This window comes from Carassius gibelio, chromosome A19 (genome assembly GCF_023724105.1).
Source record: "Carassius gibelio isolate Cgi1373 ecotype wild population from Czech Republic chromosome A19, carGib1.2-hapl.c, whole genome shotgun sequence".
Lineage (NCBI taxonomy): Eukaryota > Metazoa > Chordata > Actinopteri > Cypriniformes > Cyprinidae > Carassius > Carassius gibelio.
Genome location: NC_068389.1, coordinates 3,883,485 through 3,908,978, shown reverse-complemented (window position 1 = coordinate 3,908,978; position 25,494 = coordinate 3,883,485). Strand labels below are relative to the sequence as shown.

The 25,494-nt window shown below is 40.4% G+C and overlaps 1 protein-coding gene and 1 long non-coding RNA gene across 2 annotated transcripts in view; one reads left to right on the top strand and one right to left on the bottom strand.

The window, feature by feature from the left end:
- The window catches only part of LOC127935636 (uncharacterized), a 39,254-nt gene that overhangs the window by 7,797 nt on the left and 5,963 nt on the right, over positions 1-25,494 (bottom strand). The gene's annotated exons all lie outside the window — the stretch shown is intronic.
- LOC127935635 (gastrula zinc finger protein XlCGF57.1) lies at positions 1,726-25,199 on the top strand. The gene is made up of 3 exons (XM_052533711.1): positions 1,726-1,836; positions 6,896-7,003; positions 23,091-25,199. Exons 2-3 carry the CDS (start codon positions 6,919-6,921, stop codon positions 24,521-24,523), a joined length of 1,518 nt encoding a protein of 505 aa, XP_052389671.1. The 5' UTR covers positions 1,726-1,836; positions 6,896-6,918; the 3' UTR covers positions 24,524-25,199.

Here is a 25,494-nt window from a genome sequence, read left to right as displayed (position 1 = left end):
TAAGTCAATTAGCTGATGATACAGCGATCTTTTTAAAGGACCAATTTAAGATTAATAAAGCCATTCAACTAGTTAATCTATTTTCCAAAGCATCAGGCCTACACTTAAATTTTAACAAGTGTGAGTTACTTGCAATTCATGGCAGCGAATTAGACTCTTTATGTAACATAACCATAAAAACATGTAAAATATTTGGGGATAACTATTACTAGAGATAGTAATCAAAGTGTTCAAGAAAATGTTGTTAAAAATCTTTCAAAAGCAAAAGCAATTCTCAATAACTGGCTACAAAGAGACATCTCAATATTTGGAAGAGTCTTGTTGACTAAAATGGAATTACTCTCCAGGTTCGTTTATCCAGCCTCCTCCTTAGCTATCCCGCCTCATTTACTGAAAGAATGTAATATTGCATTGTTTAACTTTATCTGGAAAAATAAGCATCACTATATTTAAAAAAAAAAAGGATTTAGTTCACAGTTATGAAGAAGGGGGTTTTAATGTTATTGACTTAGAAATAATGAATAGTGTTTTGAAAACTCAGTGGTTAAGATCATTTCTTTGTAATACAAACTGCTTATGGTTCATCGTATCTTCTTCAATATTTGGGAAAGTAGGTGGCTTGGAATTTTTGATTAGATGTGACTTTGATATATCCAAATTACCTCTTAAATTGTCTGCATTCCACCAACGAGTTCTCCTATGTTGGAAATTAGCATTTTCCCACAATTTTAGTCCACACAAAACTTGTATTTGGAACAATCGTTTTATTTTGCACCATAACAAATCTATATTTTATGAAAACTGGTTTCAATATAATATTCTTTCCCTGTTGGACATGACAGACAGTTATGGAAATGTTCTCAATTACAAGGATTTCTGTTTAAAAAATGGATTTGCATGTCATCCTAAAGAGTTTTACAGTGTTGTAAATGCCATACCAAAAAACATGGTATTATTAGTAAAAGGGATTCTTTCACATTACTCTGTAACATTCTCTCTCCCATCTCTTTGTCTGGGTGAATTGTTTATTAGAGATCATAAATGTAATAACAAATATATTAGAAGTGTCTTCATTAATAAACTTCATCCAAATAGGATTAAACGATATTATGTTTTCAAAGAATTTAACCTAAAAGAGGTGAAGGAAATGATGAAATGAATTATCTTACCTTTCCAAGTCTCCCTAAAGTGAAAGAACTTAATTTTAAAATAATAAATGATATATACATGTCTAAAGAACTTCTCAAATCAAAATTTGATATTAGAGAAAACTCTTGTCATTTCTGTGATAGTGATATTGAAACCACTGAACATATATATATATATATATATATTATTGTAATTACTCAAAGTTGTTTTGGACTCAATTGTGCAGTAAAATGTATAATTACATGGGTAAATGCCCTTGAATACAAACAAATTAAGTTTGGTGTGCTTAAGAAAGATTACTTACAACATTACTTGTTTAACAACCTTTTTGATGTTGCTTTAATTTGTATTTTATTGTAACTTTTTTTCCTTATTTTTTTAATCATTATTATTATTTATTATTTGTTTTTATTCCTTATTGCTATTCGTGATTGTGCATTTAATGTATAACATCACTATTACATATTGTATTTGCAATTGTCAAATGTCTGCCTCGGAGAATTGTTCATATTGTTTATTCAGTACCTATTTTGTATGTACATTTGTTTGTTTGCTAATAAAAAAAATAAAAAAATATTCAACCCTGCCCCCGTTGTGAACGGGACTTTTATTTTAGCATCCGAGCGCGGTGACGTCATAAACCCGCGACGCACTTCTACTGCTCTCTTGTGATCCAGCTGAAGAAAGGTTTGTTTGTGTTCATTTAAAGTCGATGGAAACGGTTCAAGCCTTATTTATACACGATTAACGCTTTATCAAACAGTGAAGGTTATTTCTGTGAGTAAGGCGCATCCGTACAGAAAGGTGCGTCTGTCTCATGTCCCTCCCTATGGAGAATACTGAGTGTCTGGACGCGCGAGCAGAAGCGGAGCAGCGTTTGTAGCAAATACAGACGAGTAGCGTTGACTAGGTCACGTTTGACAGCCGTAGCTCGTGTGCTTTGGTTCATGATAAGGGCTGATTCATACTCCGCTGTGACGCGGCGTGTTCTCCTCTGTCCCACACACAAACACGTGCACATAACATGATGTATACAGGCAGTTTACGTGACAAAAAGTAATCTTAAAGTTAATAAATGCCTTAGTTTTAATCGTTTAAATGGCCCTTTGAAGTTTGAACTTTGGCTAATAACTCATGTAGTTGATTCTGTGTTAAAGGGATAGATCACCCAACAATGAAAATGATGTCATTAATAACTCACCCTCTTGTCGTTTCAAACCCGTAACACCTCCGTTTATCTTCAGAACACAGTTTAAGATATTTTAGATTTAGTCCGAGAGCTCTCAGTCCCTCCATTGAAGCTGTGTGTACGGTCTACTGTCCATGTCCAGAAAGGTAAGAAAAACATCATCACAGTAGTCCATGTGACATCAGAGGGGCAGTTTTTCCTGGGTCAGAATTGGTCTTCGGTGGTGGCTGACCGACATGGTCATCCACACACATCACAGAGTACCCTAGTACCCACATGATCCACAAGCCCAAAATAGACAATAAATGTTACATTTAAAACAAATACAAAGAAACTGTTTTTTTTAATCCTATTCATGAAAAACGATCACTGTCATATTTTCTTTACCTCTTTGCAAAAAAAGCTGTGATTTTTCCACGACTGGCTTTCATACTTAAGAAAGATAAAATCCTTTTTTGATAGACCTGATAATTATTTTAGTATAATCATATCAATTAAAAACATAATGTTAAAAGGTGTAATAGTGTATTTTTTTACCTTATAAAATTTTATAAAATTAGCAGCTAGCTAGCAACAGATCTAGTTTCATCTCACTCTAGTCTAACTTTAAATTATTTTATAGGTAATTTACTACACATTGTCATAGGCCTATACATATTGTGGATTATTAAGGCTAAATTTACTTAACACTCTTGCTAAATGGGGTAAGCACACTTACTTTCTTATTCCAGATGTGTGTGTTCTTCTAAGAAGTAATGATTTGTTATACATCGATTCAGACACTGACGGGCAGACAGACCAAGTGCTTTCACCATTCATTATAATGAATCCGCTCAAGAGTCATTAGGTCACAAATCAGACTTTAGCGAACGTGTTGTGTGTTAATCCTGGCTTTTAGGACACCGCAAAAGATTTGTCAACACACACACACAACACCTCATAACTGTTTAGATTATTATTTAATTTTTTATATGGTGCTAAATAATTTTTGGTCCCAATTTTATTATTATTATCATTATAATTATTATTATTATTAATCAATTTCACTAGTGGTCCACTGTATGAAGAATTTTTGGGTATAATATGTCGTAGTTCACTTTATTTAGCTATACTCACCTGCATAAATGTATTATAGTGTCCTGAACCTAGTAGTAAAAAAAATATATAAAAAAATATATATCTGGTGTCAGAATAATTGCTGGTTTGACTGTGCATTAATTCTTGTTAAAACTACAAACTAATTCAGTCAAGAGCAGTGTGCACCCTTCCTGGAAATAATGAGTCTCCATTCGCTTCAGGTGTGCCTCATCACACCCCACCAGACCTGCATGATGCTGCACCCCTGCTCTCTCACGTACCCACTCCTTTTGGGAGCCTGGCAAATGGCGGCGATTAAGGGACAGGGTGATGCTGATAATAATGGGGAAGGCAGCCGACTCGTCACTTCCCCCCTTTTTATGGCAGCCACCCAGACGGGAATGCTACCATCCTCCACCAGGCTCCATACAGTCGGAGTGGGCGGGGCAGGAATGCCTCTCTGTGCAGCTTTCCCTCTCACACAGCGCCCCAACAGGGACAGAGAAACCAGGTTTTAGTCAACAGTCTTAACCAACCACAGGGTAAATGACAATAGAAGAAACATCACTTACCCATTTTGTTTCTGGTAGGCCGTCTTCGTTGATTCTTCTGTCGGCTTTTATTAACAGAAAATATAAAACACCAGGAATAAAACTGTCCAGAGGGAAAGGGTGTTCAAAATAAACAGGGTATCTGGTGTCTTCATCGTGCTGCGGGGTTTATGAAGGTCGGGCAGTGTTCTTGCAGTGCAACCTCTACATTGCTAGTAAATCACTCACATATGCGACAAAATTTTACTCCGCACGACTAAATGATGTCTATCATTAGCCATTGGCTAATAAATTATTTGGTTTTACTCCCAAGAATGCTATTATAAGATTAGCACATTTTCACTCGCTGAACAGTGACTGAGCACTCCAGAGTTTCGCTCTCCATAAAGCAATCTGTACTATTTCAATTCATCTCAATGGACACGCAGCACACCTGTATTTGCCGAACTGTAAAATCTGCATGAAGGTGCACGACTTGCCGTTGCTTTGTTGATAGTTCTGTTTCTCACACATGCAAAGAGTAAAATAATGGAGTTTATTTAGAATTATTCACCTTTTTAGAAGAAGCAGAAGATATGCCGGTTTCTCTGGTACTGGGCGGAGATAATGCGCTAATGGCAATTTCATTGGCTGGCGCTGAACTATTACTGTCTCTGTTTTGATTTCAGCAAATCAGTTTGATCGATCGCAGACAACGTGATTAATATTCATTAGGGCTGTAGCGATCGAATATTTTACTAATCGAGTATTCTACCAAAAAATCAATTAATCGCGTAATCGGATAAAATGTGTTTTTGCTTAAAGTGCAATATTAATTATGCAAGATAAAATAAGACTTGTAGGTCTCTTAAAATGAACAACAAAGCTTCCTTTTTAAAAAAAAAAAAATTATTATCATTTAAATGCATAGAATGCAATGCATACATCAAAAATAAACATTTAATTATTGCCCATTGTTTCTCTGTCTGTACTCGTACTGTGAACAATGACAATAAAGTTGCTAGATGACTTAAGTGCATTTAAGTGCCATTCAGTTGGGGTTTTAAATAAAGCATTTTCTGAGATGCACATTAAACACATAAAATATTAATGTATCTTTTAATTATTGAACATTAACTTTTTGGTAAACAAAGGGGAGTTACTATTAAAAATAAAACAGGGAAGAAATGTTGTGTGATTAAACCTTAAAAAAAATGATGTTAGATTTTTTTTAGTAGTAGGCTATGAACATTGTGCTGAACAATAGTCTTTAGCTGGACTTTTTTGACGGATTGACGCACCTTTACAGTTCTGTGTATGTGATGTGATGCTAGTTTTACTCAAATCAAATGGTCAAATGCTCATGAAGTGACTGTCAGAGCAGTTCTGGAGATGTTGTTCATGTGTTCACGTCCTTATTTAGTGAGACAGCAGACGCTGAAATTACCGCGAGCGTCACACGCTTCAGTGTGTGTGTAAATAAATGAAGAAGCGCTTCTGCTCCATTCATTAACAGAGACAGCAGAACATGCAGGATTCATATTTAAATAGACTGTTCTGGCTTAATATTTACAGATATTAGTCCATATCGTGATTTGATGTAAGTGCAATGACCTATTTTTGATTAATTCATTTGGCAAATTCCCTGCCTTTATTAAACTGTAAATTCAGTTTTTATGACTGGATTCTGCGATTGCCTCCGTGTTTTCTGCATCGAGGAAATCCTAGGGTCCTAGTTGTGGTATACCAGCTCTATCTTGCAATGGACACACACCACGACGTTCTCTTTACGTTTGCCCGCGCTCTCAAATCAAAACACTGCTGACTCCTTGCAGTGCGCGATTTCGGCCGCAGTGCTTCCTTCCGCTTTGTGGGTGACGTAAACGCGTTGTGTCACATTAAGAAAATCATTGCGAAAGAACCTGACGTGAGATTTAAAATAAATTAAAAGAGGCTTCAAGGCAGAGGAATTTGCCTTGATCATTTTTTGTAATCGAGTTACTCGAGGAATAATTTCAGCCCTAATATTCATGAACCCAGCAGCTCATCAATCCATAGTGCATTGTATATTGTTCGTATGGTAGTAGAATTACTAGTAGTAGTATTATATTTTAATAATAATTAATATGATCTATTGCCATTTAATTTTTTTTTATACAAAAACCCTGAATGACCAACAATATTTTAAGCATCACCAGCAGTCTTTAGTTCAGTTAAAATTACAAATATGCGTTCATACATGGTTACCAAGTTTTAACATCAAATAGTGCTTAATACCATAATATAATGCTTGAATGACTGATTAAGAAGCTAAGATTTAAGAAGCTTTGCCATTTTCCAAAGATAAGCTAATTGTAATCATATGTGTGTGTGTGTGTGTGTGTGTGTGTGTGTGTGTTTATGTGTGTAAAAAAGTATATCAGTCTGCCGAGTAAACTGAAAAATGTACTAGCCAATGGTGATTATATTTCCAAGGTATATTTCCTTTTGTGTTGGTGAACACTTGGGGAATAAAACTAAAAAGCTAATTCTGTAAGCAGTGATGTACAGCTGAGTGAATGAGACGGAGGGATGTTGATGAGGGAATGGTGCAAAAAAATTGGACTGGAACATTGCCTCAGTTTGTCATAAACATGAATCAAGTAATGATGAGAGAAACTGAGTTTATTTTTATTTTTAATCACTAATCACTTGAGTTGATTGATTCGCCAAAGCATTTAGTTGAAGCACTCGAATCAATGTGGTCATTTAGATACGCATTGTTTTGGGCATACATTGGTTTAGGTTTAATGGTGAAATATATCCTGCACTTTTGTTTCCAAGTATGTTTTTTTTTTTTTTGGTATTTGTAAAATTCACGTTTTTGCACTAGTTATGAGTGTTTTCTGGCCATTTACTCTCACTTTGACTGACATGAAAGATATAGTTTGGATTTATTTTTTCCAAACAGAGAAATCCTTCTGGTGAAGCAAGATGGCGTCTATTAAACAGGAGAGTGAAGACTTGAGGATTGCAGAAGTATTCAGCTTGAAACGTGAAGAGACTGAAGAACAAACAGGTTGGTTTCATTCTCAAAGCTGAACACAGATATTTGTTTTTTTATTATTTAAATGTCCAGCTTTACAGGACTGAACAATATTTTTTGAAGAATGTCAAGTCACCTTTATTTATATAGCGCTTTAAACGAAATACATTTTGTCACAGCAACTGAACAACACTCATTAGGAAAACATTGTCAATAATGCAAAATGATAGTTAAAGGGGGGTGAAATGCTATTTCATGCATACTGAGTTTTTTACACTGTTAAAGAGTTGGATTCCCATGCTAAACATGGACAAAGTTTCAAAAATTAAGTTGTACGTTTGAAGGAGTATTTCTGTTCCAAAAATACTCCTTCCGGTTTGTCACAAGTTTGGGAAAGTTTTTTTTCGAGTATGGGTCTGTGTGACGTTAGATGGAGCGGAATTTCCTTATATGTGTCCTGAGGCACTTCTGCCGGAAGAGCGCGCGCTCCCGTATAGCAGAGCACTGAGAGCACAACAGACTTCACTGATCAGAGCGAGAGCGTCGCCAAATGTCACAAAAGAAGTGTGTTTTTGGTTGCCAGGGCAAGACAACCCTGCACAGATTACCAAAAGAGAAACAGCATTAAGGGACCAGTGGATGGAGTTTATTTTTACAGAGCATCAACGGAGTTGTGCAAGTGTTTGTGTTTGTTCCCTGCATTTCGAAGATGCTTGTTTTACAAACAAGGCCCAGTTTGACGCCGGATTTGCACATCGTTTATTTCTTAAGGATAATGCAGTCCCAATGAAAAAGGGTCACGATCGTGTGTTGGAACCGCAGGCGGTGAGTAAAACTGCTTCAAATATCTCTGTGTTGTTAACTTAGCTATCGGCGCGTAAGCACATCAAGTAAACAACATGCGATGTTGTCATCAAACTGCACTTTCCACATGTACAGCTTAAAAAAAAAAAAAAGACGACAAAGTGGAACTTAGTCATTTTCCAAAACCGCTAAGCAAATATATACAGTTTCAATACATACCACAGAGACGTAATGCTGTAGTCGTTGCTGCTGCTGCTCTTGTTAAATTTCATCCTCTGGATCTGATTCTGGATCATAAATAAACGGCTGAATCTGACTGTTAGCCATGGTTTGTTTTGGATGGTGGTTTTCCCCTCACAGTAATGTCAGCTTCCAGACGATCTCAACGCAAAAGCCTACTGGCGCTCGTGATTCTTTAGCTCCGCCCACACGTCACGCCTCCAGCCACTCGTGTTTTTCCGGGAAAAATCGGTACAGACTATCTTTCTCCTATGAATATAATAAAACTAAAGACTTTTTGGATTTATGAAGGATGCAGTAGTACTCTATAGGTACTCAAGATTAACAGGAGATTGAGTGAAAACGAGCATTTCACCCCCCCTTTAAAGGCAGTTCATCATTGAATTCAGTGATGTCATCTCTGTTCAGTTTAAATTGTATCTATGCAATCAAGTCAAAGATGTAAATGTGAATGTGATACGAGTGTCCTAATTAAAGAGCTTTTATTTGGAGCAGGTCAATTCATGTGGACAGACATGTTGAGACCACATGACCAATACAAAAGTAAGCCTAAAAAAAAACTGTTAGTTTAGTAACATCAAACTCAGAATCCATTTCCTAATCGAAAACCATGAAAATTGTTTTTAAAAAAGAATAGATGTTGTTAATGATAATTTGAGCGTAATCATATTTAATATGTAAGGAATAGAGAGTTTATAGGTTATTCTGCTGTTACAAGTGTTATATTCTTGTGCATAGTGTTATAAATGTGAATAGGAAATTCTGCATATTACTGAAAATTTGAAGAATACATATTAATACTTGATTGTTCATACTGCCTGAATAATTAGATTATGAAAACGTTGGTATTTTATCTGCAGTCAAAATGTGAAAAACAAAGAATGTTCATTAAATATACTGCATATTCTTGTTTCACGCACAGTGTATTGTATAGTTTCTTAAGGAACATTACTGTTTTATGTTTTTTTTTTTTTTTAAACAACCTACTAATTACTAAACAGCCTAGTAAAAATAATTATATTTTCAACACCTTTTTAAAATAAATGTTTCAAAATCGATGGCTAGTCTAAGTCTATTCAAAAGCAATGGCTTACCGGTTCACTTGATACACTGAAGCTAAAAAGATGCTAGGAATTCAATTTAGCATTTTTACATCAATTTAGCAAATTTTTTACATCATGCTATACGTCACTCACACTCACAATAATTAGATTTATAAACACTGAACACCAGTGGATGTTAACCCTTTAAGCCAGTTATAAACCTGTCACTACACTACAAAGACAGCTCATTGACCAGAAAAAAAGCATGATCTCCTTTAAAAAACGGATTCTTAATTCTCTTTTATTTCTTTTTTAGACGGAAAAAAAAGATGATCAGAAGCTATATTGACTGTATTTCCTTATTCTTCCACTTTAATACTACTTTATGAGTAACCAAACTTCTTTATTTGATTTCTGGTATGAAAAAGAAATGAACAGAAATGTACAGGTGCATCTCAATTGATTAGAATGTCGTGGAAAAGTTAATTTATTTCCGTAATTCAACTCAAATTGTGAAACTCATGTATTAAATTCAATACACAGACTGAAGTATTTTAAGTCTTTGGTTCTTTTAATTAAGAATTTGGCTCACATTTAACAAAAACCCACTAATCATCTCAACAAATTAGAATATGGTGACATGCCAATCAGCTAATCAACTCAAAACACCTGCAAAGGTTTCCTGAGCCTTCAAAATGGTCTGTCATTTTGGTTCACTAGGCTACACGATCATGGGGAAGGCTGCTGATCGTACAGTTATCCAGAAGACTATCACGTCCTGTTCAATTTCCTGTTCCAACGTGCTGAAGTGGCACTTGGTTTTGCGTTTGTCTATCGTGGGACTGCCCAGTTTCAATAGTGAGGCATGGCCAAAGCCAGTGAAAGCACTTAATTAGCTGTTTTGGAAGCCTTTGTCAGAAGAAACAGTCAAGCAACAGATAAGGACAGCAGTTTGTAAATGTTTTGTCTCGTTTTCTCATTAGACTACTGTGTGATCATCGTTGCTAGGAAAGTTTGGTTTATTTACTGTGTGTCGTACCCTGGTAAATACATGCTGAAGTGGCGCTTGCCCAGTTTTGGTCTCTCAAATAGTGAGGTGTGGCCAGCTGACTTCAATCACAGGTAATCAGGCAAATATAAAAGCAGTAGTTCTCACCGCGGCAGTCATCGTGTGAAGACTGATGAGTGTAGGGCAATTGACTCTACCTGTGCCACTCCACCAAGCAAGGACACCGACAGGGCATTGAATACTGCTTTTCTCCCCTTTCTTTACTTTTTGTATAGCTCGTTCTCAAATACTTATTTAGGTCACTTGTATTCACTATGTGCTATCAGATCTCTACTATCACAACTAACACTCGGAGAGCACGCTATGTACATCAAAGGAAGGCCTATCCGACAAATCTACAGCCTGTCCCTCTGACCTCTACTACTAAGCTCTCTATTCCAGTTGGTCTCTGGAACAGCCAGTCTGCTGTCAACAAAGCAGACTTCATTTTATCTATTGCTACTCATTCCGGTCTCAACCTCATGACACTGACTGAGACTTGGATCAAACCTGAAGATACTGCCACCCCTGCAGCCCTCTCTACTAATTTCACTTGTTCCCACACTCCTCGTACCACTGGGAGGGGTGGAGGTACGGGTCTCCTTATATCCAAAGAATGGAAATTTGATCTTCAGCCATCACCTACAGGTACTGGTTCATTTGAATCACATGCCATTACTGTAACCCACCCTGTTAAAATCCACTTTGTGGTCATTTATGGTCCCCCAGGTCAATTGGGAAACTTCTTGGAGGAGTTGAATGTGCTGCTATCAAACTTTCCTGAAGATGGTACTCCTCTGGTACTGCTTGGTGACTTCCACATCTACCTAGATATATCCCACGCTGCTGACTTCAACACTCTCCTCGCCTCATTTGATCTCAAGCAAGTGTATACTACAGTGACTCACAAATCAGGCAACCAACTGGACCTCATCTACACGCGCTGTTGCTCTGTGGACACCTCAGACTTCCTCATTACTGCTAACCTAGCACTTACTCCTGAAGTAGCACACACTCCAACGCAGGTCACCTTTCGACGGAACCTGCGCTCACTCTTTCCATCTCGCCTATCTGTTGTGGTTTCATCCCCACTTCCTCCACTCTCTCAGTTCTCAGCTCTGGACATGAACAGCGCTACAGACACTCTTTGCTCCACTCTAACCTCTTGCTTGGACAACTTTTGCCCACTGTTGTCTAGACCAGCACGCACCGCCCCATCTGCCCCCTGGCTGTCTGAGGTTCTCAGTGAACATCGCTCTAAACTCAGGTCTGCAGAGAGGAAATGGCATAAATCAAGAAACTCTACCGACCTCAGTGTGTATCAGTCTCTACTCTCTTCTTTCTCTGCAAATGTCTTCACTGCTAAAACATCCTACTACAACAACAAAATTAACAACTGTTATGACGCTCGGACACTCTTCAAAATGTTCTCTGCTTAATCTGCCTCCACCACCTCCTCCTTCGAATCTTACAGCTGACGACTTTGCAGTTTTCTTCACAAATAAGACAAGATCCATCAGTGACCAATTCTCCACACCGCAGACTGAGGATAACTTCACAGTGATCACTGCACACTCTCTCTCCTCCTCTCCACTCTCAGATATGGACATTTCCAAACTTATCCTGTCCAATCATCCTACTACTTGTTCACTTGATTTAATCCCCACTCACCTCCTTCAAGCGATCTCTTCTTCAGTCATACCTTCTCTTACTCACATTATCAACTCCTCTCTTCACTCTGGAACATTTCCCTCAGCATTTAAGCAAGCTCGGGTAATCCCACTCCTCAAGAAACCATCTCTAAATCCAGCTCTTCTAGAAAACTACAAAGACACTCAACTGAAACTGCCCTGCGACTGGCAAGAGCAGCTGCCTAATCCTCAGTACTTATCTTACTGGACCTGTCTGCTGCTTTTGACACTGTTAATCACCAGATTGTCCTGTCCACCCTCAGAAAGATGGGCATCTTTGGAACTGCTCTCCTGTGGGTTAAGTCCTACCTCTCTGACAGATCCTTCAGTGTGTCTTGGAGGGGGGATGTTTCTAAGTCACACCACCTTGCTACTGGGGTTCCTCAAGGCTCAGTACTTGGACCACTTCTCTTCTCCATATACATGAGGTCATTAGGATCTGTCATTCAGAAGCATGATGACACTCAATTCTACTTCTCATTCCAACCAGATGACCCAACATTAGCTGCTCGCATTTCATCCTGTCTGAGTGACATTTCTAGCTGGATGAATGACCATCACCTTCAACTCAACCTTAACTAAGACCCAACTCCTGGTGGTTCCAGCTAACTCATTGTTTCATCACCAACTTCTCTATACAGCTGGGTTCGTCAACCATAACTCCTTCCCGGACAACCAGAAACCTAGGAGTTGTGATGGATCATCAGTTAAGCTTCACAGACCATATTGCTACAATGACCCGGTCCCGTAGATTTGCCTTATACAACTTTAGGAAGATTTAGACCCTTCCTGTCAGAGCAAGCTACCCAACTTCTTGTCCAAGCTCTTGTTCTCTCCAGACTGGACTATTTTAATGCTCTCCTGGCTCTTCCTGCATGTACTGTCAAGCCTCTGCAACTGATCCAGAATACAGCAGCGAGGGTTGTCTTCAATGAGCCAAAAAAAGCTCACGTTACTCCTCTCATCATCAGGTTACACTGGCTACTAGTAGCCGCTCCCATCAAAATCAAGGTACTGATGCTTGCTTACCAGATGACCACTGGCACGGCACCAACATACCTAAACTCACTGGTTCAATCTTATGTGCCCTCCAGAAGTTTGTTCTCTACAAGTGAATGACGGCTTGTGGTGCCCTCTTAAAGTTCAAAATCACTCTCACGGACCTTTTCATGGACTGTGCCCAGCTGGTGGAATGACCTCCAAATCTCAATTTGTACAGCTGAGTCTTGAATCATTTTCAAGAAACATCTAAAAACCATCTTTTTCGCCAGCACTTTTTTCTTTTCTTGTCTTTTATATTACATTTTTTTTTTTCGATTCCTAAATGACGGCTGGCACAACTGGCGTCACATGTGCAAAACTCTAACTACAGTCTGCACAGCAGCAGTTCATGTGAACCAAACTCTAGTTCGTTTTTCATTGCTTGAACACAGTTTTCAAAACTCTACACACTTATCCCATGACTTTAACCACAACCTGCACAACACTGTAGATTTACAGCAGTTTATTCAAATGCTAACACACTGCTGTCAAAACTGTGAACCACACATTCAAAACAGAATAGATTTCAGCCTTGTGCCTTTCAAACACTGCTGATTGCAATTTCAGGATTAGCCCAATTTCGAATTACAGTATGTACTTTTAGTTTCTACCTTTTTTCCCCATTACTGTAATTCTGTAAATTACTGCAGACTATTGAAGCAAGCAGATAATTTTCATTTACCTTAAAGAATTATGTTCTAAAACTTTAAATAAATCACGTGAAAGAATGTCACTCTTTTCTTTGAAGAAAATATGACTTTGTATTAAGTCACTGAAATTGTTCAAACTGTAAAGATGATAAGTTAGTATTTTCTGTATTGGTGTTTGACAGTGTGTGTTATCTCAGTGAGGGTTGTGTGTAGTGTTTTTCCTCTCTGTGTGTTCCGAGTCATTGTGTGTGTTATCTCGGTGAGGGTCGTGTGTGGTGTTTCTCCTCTCGGTGTGTTCCGGGTGACGGTGTGTGTTATCTCGATGAGGGTCATGTGTGGTGTTTCTCCTCTCAGTGTGTTTCGAGTGACAGTGTGTGTTATCTCAGTGAGGGTCGTGTGTAGTGTTTTTCCTCTCTGTGTGTTCCGAGTCATGGTGTGTGTTATCTCGCTGAGGGTCATGTGTGGTGTTTGTCCTCTCAGTGTGTTCCGAGTGACGGTGTGTGTTATCTCGGTGAGGGTCGTGTGTAGTGTTTCTCCTCTCAGTGTGTTCCGAGTGACAGTGTGTGTTATCTCAGTGAGGGTCGTGTGTAGTGTTTTTCCTCTCTGTGTGTTCCGAGTCATGGTGTGTGTTATCTCGGTGAGGGTCGTGTGTCGTGTTTCTCCTCTCGGTGTGTTCCGAGTGACGGTGTGTGTTATCTCAGTGAGGGTTATGTGTAGTGTTTTTCCTCTCTGTGTGTTCCGAGTGACGGTGTGTGTTATCTCAGTGAGGGTCGTGTGTAGTGTTTTTCCTCTCTGTGTGTTCCGAGTGACGGTGTGTGTTATCTCGGTGAGGGTCGCGTGTGGTGTTTCTCCTCTCGGTGTGTTCCGAGTGACGGTGTGTGTTATCTCGGTGAGGGTCGCATGTGGTGTTTCTCCTCTCGGTGTGTTCCGAGTGACGGTGTGTGTTATCTCAGTGAGGGTTACGTGTACTGTTTTTCCTCTCTGTGTGTTCCGAGTGACGGTGTGTGTTATCTCGCTGAGGGTCATGTGTGGTGTTTCTCCTCTCAGTGTGTTCCGAGTGACAGTGTGTGTTATCTCAGTGAGGGTTGTGTGTAGTGTTTCTCCTCTCGGTGTGTTCCGAGTGACGGTGTGTGTTATCTCAGTGAGGGTCGTGTGTAGTGTTTTTCCTCTCTGTGTGTTCCGAGTGACGGTGTGTGTTATCTCGCTGAGGGTCATGTGTGGTGTTTCTCCTCTCAGTGTGTTCCGAGTGACAGTGTGTGTTATCTCAGTGAGGGTCGTGTGTGGTGTTTCTCCCCGCGGTGTGTTCCGAGTAACGGTGTGTGTTATCTCGGTGAGGGTCGCGTGTGGTGTTTCTCCTCTCAGTGTGTTCCGAGTGACAGTGTGTGTTATCTCAGTGAGGGTTGTGTGTAGTGTTTCTCCTCTCGGTGTGTTTCGAGTGACAGTGTGTGTTATCTCAGTGAGGGTCGTGTGTAGTGTTTTTCCTCTCTGTGTGTTCCGAGTCATGGTGTGTGTTATCTCGGTGAGGGTCGCGTGTGGTGTTTCTCCTCTCGGTGTGTTCCGAGTAACGGTGTGTGTTATCTCGGTGAGGGTCGCGTGTGGTGTTTCTCCTCTCAGTGTGTTCCGAGTGACAGTGTGTGTTATCTCAGTGAGGGTTGTGTGTAGTGTTTCTCCTCTCGGTGTGTTTCGAGTGACAGTGTGTGTTATCTCAGTGAGGGTCGTGTGTAGTGTTTTTCCTCTCTGTGTGTTCCGAGTCATGGTGTGTGTTATCTCGCTGAGGGTCATGTGTGGTGTTTGTCCTCTCAGTGTGTTCCGAGTGACGGTGTGTGTTATCTCGGTGAGGGTCGTGTGTAGTGTTTCTCCTCTCAGTGTGTTCCGAGTGACAGTGTGTGTTATCTCAGTGAGGGTCGTGTGTAGTGTTTTTCCTCTCTGTGTGTTCCGAGTCATGGTGTGTGTTATCTCGGTGAGGGTCGTGTGTAGTGTTTCTCCTCTCGGTGTGTTCCGAGTGACGGTGTGTGTTATCTCAGTGAGGGTTATGTGTAGTGTTTTTCCTCTCTGTGTGTTCCGAGTGACGGTGTGTGTTATCTCAGTGAGGGTCGTGTGTAGTGTTTCTCCTCTCAGTGTGTTCCGAGTGACAGTGTGTGTTATCTCAGTGAGGGTTGTGTGTAGTGTTTCTCCTCTCGGTGTGTTCCGAGTGACGGTGTGTGTTATCTCAGTGAGGGTCGTGTGTAGTGTTTTTCCTCTCTGTGTGTTCCGAGTGACGGTGTGTGTTATCTCGCTGAGGGTCATGTGTGGTGTTTCTCCTCTCAGTGTGTTCCGAGTGACAGTGTGTGTTATCTCAGTGAGGGTCGTGTGTGGTGTTTCTCCCCGCGGTGTGTTCCGAGTAACGGTGTGTGTTATCTCGGTGAGGGTCGCGTGTGGTGTTTCTCCTCTCGGTGTGTTCCGAGTGACGGTGTGTGTTATTTCAGTGAGGGTTGTGTGTATTGTTTTTCCTCTCTGTGTGTTCCGAGTGACGGTGTGTGTTATCTCAGTGAGGGTCGTGTGTAGTGTTTTTCCTCTCTGTGTGTTCCGAGTCATGGTGTGTGTTATCTCGCTGAGGGTCATGTGTGGTGTTTCTCCTCTCAGTGTGTTCCGAGTGACAGTGTGTGTTATCTCAGTGAGGGTCGTGTGTGGTGTTTCTCCCCGCGGTGTGTTCCGAGTAACGGTGTGTGTTATCTCGGTGAGGGTCGCGTGTGGTGTTTCTCCTCTCGGTGTGTTCCGAGTGATGGTGTGTGTCATCTCAGTGAGGGTCGTGTGTGGTGTTTCTCCCCGCGGTGTGTTCCGAGTAACGGTGTGTGTTATCTCGGTGAGGGTCGTGTGTGGTGTTTCTCCTCTCGGTGTGTTCCGAGTGACGGTGTGTGTAATCTCAGTGAGGGTCGCGTGTGGTGTTTCTCCTCTCGGTGTGTTCCGAGTGACAGTGTGTGTTATCTCAGTGAGGGTTGTGTGTAGTGTTTTTCCTCTCTGTGTGTTCCGAGTAACGGTGTGTGTTATCTCGGTGAGGGTCGTGTGTGGTGTTTCTCCTCTCGGTGTGTTCCGAGTGACGGTGTGTGTTATCTCGGTGAGGGTCGCGTGTGGTGTTTCTCCTCTCTGTGTGTTCCGAGTGACGGTGTGTGTTATCTCGGTGAGGGTCGTGCTTGATGTTTCTCCTCTCTGTGTGTTTCTCCTCATGGTGTGTGTTATCTCAGTGAGGGTCATGTGTGGTGTTTCTCCCCGCGGTGTGTTCCGAGTAACGGTGTGTGTTATCTCGGTGAGGGTCGTGTTTGATGTTTCTCCTCTCTGTGTGTTTCTCCTCATGGTGTGTGTTATCTCAGTGAGGGTCGTGTGTGGTGTTTCTCCCCGCGGTGTGTTCTGGGTGACGGTGTGTGTTATCTCGGTGAGGGTTGTGTGTGGTGTTTCTCCTCTCGGTGTGTTCCGAGTAACGGTGTGTGTTATCTCGGTGAGGGTCGTGTGTGGTGTTTCTCCTCTTGGTGTGTTCCGAGTGACGGTGTGTGTGGTGTTTCTCCTCACGGTGTGTTCTGAGTAACGGTGTGTGTTATCTCGGTGAGGGTCGTGTTTGATGTTTCTCCTCTCTGTGTGTTTCTCCTCATGGTGTGTGTTATCTCGGTGAGGGTCGTGTGTGTTGTTTCTCCCCGCGGTGTGTTCCGAGTAACGGTGTGTGTTATCTCGGTGAGGGTCGTGTTTGATGTTTCTCCTCTCTGTGTGTTTCTCCTCATGGTGTGTGTTATCTCAGTGAGGGTCGTGTGTGGTGTTTCTCCCCGCGGTGTGTTCCGAGTAACGGTGTGTGTTATCTCGGTGAGGGTCGTGTGTGGTGTTTCTCCTCTTGGTGTGTTCCGAGTGACGGTGTGTGTGGTGTTTCTCCTCTCGGTGTGTTCCGAGTGACGGTGTGTGTTATCTCGGTGAGGGTTGCATGTGGTGTTTCTCCTCTCGGTGTGTTCCGAGTGACGGTGTGTGTTATCTCGGTGAGGGTCGCGTGTGGTGTTTCTCCTCTTGGTGTGTTCCGAGTGACGGTGTGTGTTATCTCAGTGAGGGTTGTGTGTAGTGTTTCTCCTCTCTGTGTGTTCCGAGTGACTGTGTGCGTGATCTCTGTGAGGGTGGTGTGTGTTGTGTTTCTCCTCTCGGTGTGTTCCGAGTGACGGTGTGCGTGATCTCGGTGAGGGTCGTGTGTGGTGTTTCTCCTCTCGGTGTGTTCCGAGTGACGGTGTGTGTTATCTCGGTGAGGGTCGTGTGTGGTGTTTCTCCTCTCAGTGTGTTCCGAGTGACGGTGTGTGTTATCTCAGTGAGGGTCGTGTGTGGTGTTTCTCCTCTCGGTGTGTTCCGAGTGACGGTGTGTGTTATCTCGGTGAGGGTCGTGTGTGGTGTTTCTCCTCTCGGTGTGTTCCGAGTGACGGTGTGTGTTATCTCTGTGAGGGTCGTGTGTGGTGTTTCTCCTCTCGGTGTGTTTTCCGAGTGACGGTGTGTGCTATCTCTGTGAGGGTCGTGTGTGGTGTTTCTCCTCTCAGTGTGTTTCTCCTCATGGTGCGTGTTATTTTCGGCGAGGGTTGTGTGTGGTGTTTCTCCTCTCGATGTGTTCCGAGCAGAGATGTATAGTAACGAAGTAGAACTACTTCACTACTGTACTTAAGTACTAAAAGGCGGTATCTGTACTTTACTAGAGTATTATTTTTTTCTCCTACTCCCACTTTTACTTCGGTACATATTTTCGCGGAGTTTAATACTTTTACTCCGATATTTTTTTTTATGTGCTGCATCGTTACTCGTTACAATTATGATGTTACGAATCATTCCATTACAAACCACTGCCAGAACTGTAGATGGCAGGTTTGATGAAGCTGGCACATCATTGAGCGAATCAAGCGATTAAGAAGACTGCGCATGCTGACTGAACTGCTGTCTGTGAAGAGAAAAATGAACAACCGAACCGAGCCAGATAATGACTCGTTCACGAGTCAAGAACCGGTTGCATCGGTTTTCGGATGACCAGTAACGTTAGTTCTTTCTGACAGTCCGATTCAGTAAACCAGTTGAAGAAAACAGTGCACCGATTCTTTTGCGCTCGATGCAATGGCGTCATTGGCGTTGACTGCACATTGGCTCATAACATTAAGAATCAGTTCAGAATCAATCACCAAAAGAATCAGTTCGGTTCCAGACGCTCTGTGTGTCGGTTTGCTTCACGCTAAATCACACATGCGCAGTATCATCAGCTCCTTGGTTCACGAATCGGACGCGTCTGACAGAAACGGTTCTTGACTCGTGAACGAGTCATTATCTGGCTCGGCTCGGTGTTCATCTTTCAGTTCTCTCTTCACATCAGTTCAGTCAGTGTACTGTTTGAGTCAATGAATTACTCCGGGATATTGGTTTGTTTTAACTCAGAGGGAGTGTCAGACACATTAAACAAGTTAAGCTTAATTAATCTGTGGATTAATGCGTATTGGAGACGCGAACTGTTTAAAACGATTCAGTTCGATTTGGTGAACTGTTTCAAAAAGATCCGGTTACATCGAATGATTCGTTCGCGAACCAGATATCACAAACTGCTTTGTTTTTAACTGTCTTACAACAGACGCGGAAGAGAAGACAATGCTGAATAAAGTCGTAGTTTTTGCTATTTTTTGACCAAAATGTATTTTCGATGCTTCAAAAAATTCTAAATGACCCTCTGATGTCTTACGGGTTTGAAACAACATGAGGGTAAGTTATCAATGACATCATTTTGCAAATTGGGCTAACCCTAGTAACCGTTTTTTGTTTACAAGAAGTTACAGTCAAAGGAATTGTGATTGTCCTTTAGGTTAATCATTTGAAATAGTAAAAACAATATGTTCAAACTTTTGACTACTTTCTTTAATAGCTACATAACACAATACTTCTACTTTTACTTTCAGTACTTGAGTAGTAATTTTTAAAATAGACTACTTGCAATACTTAAGTACAAAAAATGTTGAATACTTTAGTACTTCTACTTAAGTGTGGTGCTTAAAGAGCACTTCTACTTCTACTCAAGTCACTTTTTTGATAGAGCACTTGTACTTTTACTCAAGTATGGTTCTCTAGTACTTTATACATCTCTGGTTCCGAGTGACGGTGTGTGTTATCTAATGTTGATCTAATTGCTTCTATTGTTCTGCTTTGTAAGTCACTTTGAATAAAAGTGTCTGCTAAATGATTGTAAATGTTTCAATCATTTCCTGTTTTAAGTGTTAGTTGATGGCCTTTAATTTTTAACCAGAAATGCGCACACTGCTTCTCTGATGTTCTTTAAGTTTTCCATGTCTTTTTCCTGTCATTTGAAATGTGTCCATTTTGAATCATAATGGTGAGTCACATGGGGAAAATATAAACTCTGTTGTGGGAATAAATTGGATAAAATTCAAATTTTACCATCCGTTACTGGAAATTAAATTACTGGTTGATCTCGATCTAATTAAAGTGTATGGATGCTTTTAGTCAGTGAACTGGATCTTGCTCAAAACGCATGCTGTCTGTGAATTCAAGGGCTGCTTCCAGAATAAATCATTGATGCATTTTTGTTTCGTCCATTGCTTATCACTGATATTTCGAGAGAGAATCCAGCATCATTCCTGAAACTTTGCATCATGTATGTGTCCATAAAATTAATGATAAATCCCTTTATCATCTCTTCTGGAAGCTGATTCCAGCTGCGGGCGGCATAGTAACTAAAAGAGGACTCCCCTTGTTTTGTGTGAACCCTTGGTATTTCTAACCGACTCCTAATGATCTGAGTGCTCTGTTAGCTTTATATTCAGTATTAACATATGTGACCAATCATGGAAAGTAGGGGCACAAGTCGGTTCTGGGGCATTTTTAGTTATTCACAGATTCTGAAAGTGTAGTCTCCAAGCTTTCCAACGATGTGTAACACATGGAACACATCTGATAATATTTGGAGAAGTTATGGCCATTTGAAGGTAGGCACTCAAAAAACCTCAAAAGAGAGAAAATGGCCTCTAAAGACTGTACAGTTCTCACTGCTGGGAGTGACAATAGGGCTCATTTACATCTAATTTAGATAAGCCATACCCCCGTAAAGCTTCCCCCTGTAAAGTTGCATAGCAACGACAGATGGAACGGGAAAATCGGACTGCATACTATTAATAATAAAAGATAATGTTCTTTGTAAATATCAGTAATTTATATTTTTTGCCTTTTATAAAAATGATTTAGAGGCTGAAATATGTGAATTTTATCATTTTATAAAACATTTTTTTGTCAAAACTCTATTTGAACTTGTGCAGTGTAGATGACGTTGCAAGACACTCCTTTAAAATCTGGCCATCATTTTTAATGTTATTATTTTAATGTTTATGTAAACAAAACGTACATATTGATGCTAATTTTATTTGTTATTTGCTGGTTTTCTACATAAAACTTGGTGAATGAACACAAAACACCAAACTTTGATGTTTATGGAAATTCACCCCATAAGAAACAAAAGTATTCTTGCAGATCTCGTTGCCTCCAATGAAATAAGTCATTCGAGCACACTTTCTCTTTGTCGGGGTCTTCTTTGTGGATGTAACCATCTCCGAAGTTTGCACTGTGCGTCTGTTTTCCTCTAAGTGTCCAATAATTTGCATGTCCTGCCATTCTTTCCGCAACTAAAGAATCCAGCAGTATGTTGTCCATAATGTCTGGAAAAAGCTTCTGGCTACAGGACTGTCTCCCTGGCTTGCTGGCCCGAGCTCTGCATAAGTAGCCACACTTCCCTTTGAGGGTGGTGGCAATAACAAAAGAAACAAAAGCCAGCTTATCCAGTATGGAAAATAAACACAGACAATGACACGCCCCTACTTCCAGCTAGAAACTCCGAAAAACAAGTCGATTTCAACCTCAAAATGTATGCTTTTAAATATACCAATACTACTCTCTCATACAGGGAGAGGCTTCTTCGTGATCTCAACTTACAGATTCTGAAAAAAATCAAATCAACAATTTTGAAAAAAAAAACAAACGCTCTTTTCTCATTTTGCTCGAAAGTTGTGCTGCCTACTTGTGTCACTGGTGTCCGTGACAGGTCACATATCTGCTATCTATTTAGCACCATCTAGTACCCCTGTACGACCGGGCCTGGGCTGACATCAGGGATTCCATGACTGATGATATGGAGGACAACTGCCTCACCTAATGTCGCCCATGGATGGAGATATTCTTTTGTCTATCAGTCCATGTGTGGAAAATTACTAATTTTGTCTTTTCTTTTCTGAACCAGTTAGAATCATTTAACCTGAAGAAACGACATAGTAGATAGACCCTGTTAGAATATGAATGTGAAAATGTGAAGGGCCTCCTCGTTAGTGACTTATGCTGATGAAACTGCAAACTATCGTATTTTCTGCACTATAAGGCGCACTGGATTATAAGGTGCATAAAATAGAAGATACTGCAGTCAAGCGTTTGACTGGGTTTGTGTTATGCATCCACTAGATGGAGCTGTGCTAAAGGGAATGTCAACATTTTGACACAGCGCTTTGATCCATATATAGGCGCTCCAAATTATAAGGCGCACTGTCGTTTTCTGAGAAAATTAAAGGCTTTTAAGGGCGCCTTATAGTGTGGAAAATACAGCATTTTACAGCATCTAATGGTTAGAGGGTTGGACTCCCAATCGAAGGGTTGTGAGTTCTAGTCTCGGGCCGGACGGAATTGTGGGTGGAGGTAGTGCATGAACAGCTCTCTCTCCACCTTCAATACCATGACTTAGGTGCCCTTGAGCAAGGCATCGAACCCCCAACTGCTCCCCGGGCGCCGCAGCATAAATGATGAACACTGCTCCGGGTGTGTGCTCACAGTGTGTGTGTGTGTTCACTGCTCTGTGTGTGTGCATTTCGGATGGGTTAAATGCAGAGCACAAATTCTGAGTATGGGTCTCCATACTTGGCTGAATGTCACTTCACTTCACTTCACTTCATCTCTGACTCCTGGTCTAAGTTCAACATATCTGGTCCTTGGGTCTTAACTGTACAGCCCCCTACACTTCATTTATGATGGTGTTTAAATCCTGACTAAAACTATCATTGTATTATTGCAAAGTGAAAGGGACTGAAAGGGTTTTTTTGTTTTGTTTTTTACCTAAGCCCCTTTCACACTGCCATTCCGGCAAATACAGGGGTAAAGTGTTCCTGTAATTGTTCCCGGGTCGCTATATTTGGCACTTTCACACTGCCAGTGATGACCCGGTATATGTGCGTGCTTTCACACACAACCCTTGAAGATTCCGTAACAACACGTGACATCAACGAGTCGAAAACGCTAGGCACGTTATACTTTAACTGAAGCAAGCAAACGATCTCGGCGTCAGCGCGGAAAGTGAGGAACTAACTGATCTCTGCTTCATTACAGTTTGCACATATGTTACGGGAATATTGCGGGTCCGACGTGCAGTGTGAAAGGGGCTCTAAATGGCAGATTTGTATTGGTCTAGAATAACCCAGTTTTGTGGCACAATGTTAGTTTTGATGTTTTAATACATTTATTTTGGGTTTTCCCTCTTGCTCTGAGCCATTAATCTCCCATTAACTTCTATTTGTCTTTTTTTCACTTCAGAATCGATGGCAATAAAAGAAGAGAAGCAAGAACTGAAAGAAACAGAAGAGAAAGATCAAATTGAGAAACATGATTTCTTAGCTGAAGAAAAATCCATACTGACTGAAACTAACTCTTTTCAGAAGACCACATGTCCCAGTTACTTAACTTGCCATGAATGTGGAAAGTGTTTCACACAAAAAAAAAACCTTAATGCGCACATGAAAATTCACACTAGAGAGAAGATCTTCACATGTGATCAGTGTGGAAAGTGTTTTACTAAAAAAGGAAATCTTAATAATCATGTAACCACTCACACTGGAGGGAAGCCGTTCAATTGTGATCAGTGTGGAAAGAGTTTCAGATATAAAGAAACACTTAAAACCCACATGAGAGTTCACACTGGAGAAAATCTGTTCACATGCCAACACTGTGGAAAGAGTTTCACGCTAAAAGGAAACCTTAATGAACACATCAAAATTCACACGGGAGAAAAGCCGTTCACATGCCAACACTGTGGAGTGAGTTTCACTACAAAGGGAAACCTTAACGAACACATCAAAACTCACACCAGAGAGAAGCCGTTCACATGCCAACACTGTGGAAAGAGTTTCAAACTAAAAGGAAGCCTTGATGAACATGTAATCATTCACACTGGAGAGAAGCCGTTCATATGTGATCACTGTGGAAAGTGTTTTGCTAAAAAAAGAAATCTTAATAAACACGTAACCCTTCACACTGGAGGGAAGCCGTTCACTTGTGTTCAGTGTGGAAAGAGTTTCAGATATAAAAAAACACTTGAATCCCACATGAGAGATCACACTGGAGGGAAGCCGTTCACTTGTGATCACTGTGGAAAGAGTTTCACTAAAAAAGGAAATCTTAATGAACATGTAACCGTTCACACTGGAGGGAAGCCGTTCAGTTGTGTTCAGTGTGGAAAGAGTTTTAGATATAAAAAAACGCTTAAATCCCACATGAGAGTACACACTGGAGAGAAGCTGTTCACATGCCAACACTGTGGAAAGAGTTTCACGTTAAAAGGAAACCTTAATGAACACATCAAAATTCATACCGGAGAGAAGCTATTCACATGCCAACACTGTGGAAAGAGTTTTGTTAAAAAAGGAGGCCTTGATCAACACATAATCATTCATTCAGAGAAGCCATTCCCATGTGATCAATGCGGAAATAGCTACAAATATGAAGAAAGCCTCAAGTTCCACATGAGAGTTCACACTGGAGAAAAGAGAGAACATTCAAGAGAGAATGGTTTTATTTGTGATCAGTGTGGAGAGAGTTTCAGCTGTAAAGTGAGCCTCTACACTCATGTGAGACTTCATACTACAGAGAAGGCTTTCACCTGCAAACTATGCGGGGATAGCTTCTCACAAAATGGTAATCTTAAGTCACACATGAGAATTCACAGTGGAGAGAAGAATTTTAGTGTGTAAAGAGTTTCAGACATAACCCTTGATTCACACATGAAAAGTCCTAATAATTGTAAACTGTAGGATCATAGAAACATGTTATTCACTACTATATGGTGATACGATTGGTGTGAAATGAAGGTGACATTCAACTGAAGTTGACTGATTGTTGAAACTGATTGTCCACGTTTATAACCATTTGCATTCTTTGTATCTTTATTACTTTTTTGGGGCTTTTTTTTAAATCTTTATATCTTGTGTGAATGAATTTCTGTGGCTGCACCTGACCATCTGCTTTGCTATAGCTCAGTTCTAAATTTGTTTGTGTATTTATTTATTTATTTATTTTTTATTACACATTTAAGTACTGAGTTATACCAATAAACCACATGTAGTTAATATATGGTTAGGGTTTGGTTTAGGATTGCTTGCATGTAATCATGCATAATGTACTGTTATTATATTAGTGAGAATATGTAACAAGGCCACCTTGAAGTGTTACTTTTTTTGTCCCAAGGTCCACCTTTGTGATTATGAAATTTATTTTTGAAACTTTGCAGGTTTTTATATTCACACACAGCATTATTGCACTCTGAAATCTTAGATCTAAAAAAATACATTATTGACTTCTGTCTGTCTGAGACATGCTGCAATGTAAATGAAAGATTTTAAATAAACAGGATGTGAGTAAAATAATAAATGCTAAACTGTATTATTTGATTCATCTTTACACTTACCAAAAATTGTATACTTGAACTTTACTGCTCATGTGTTATGAGAGCCCAGGTTGTTCTGATAGTGGCCTTCAGCTCTTCTGCACTGTGTGCAGGAGCCAAGTCCTGTTGGAAAATGAAATCTGCATCTCCATAAATTTTGTCAGCAGCAGGAAGCATGAAGTGCTCTAAAACTTCCTGGTATACAGCTGTGTTGACCTTGGACCTCAGAAAACACAGTGGACCAACACCAGCAGATGACATGGCACCCCAAACCATCAC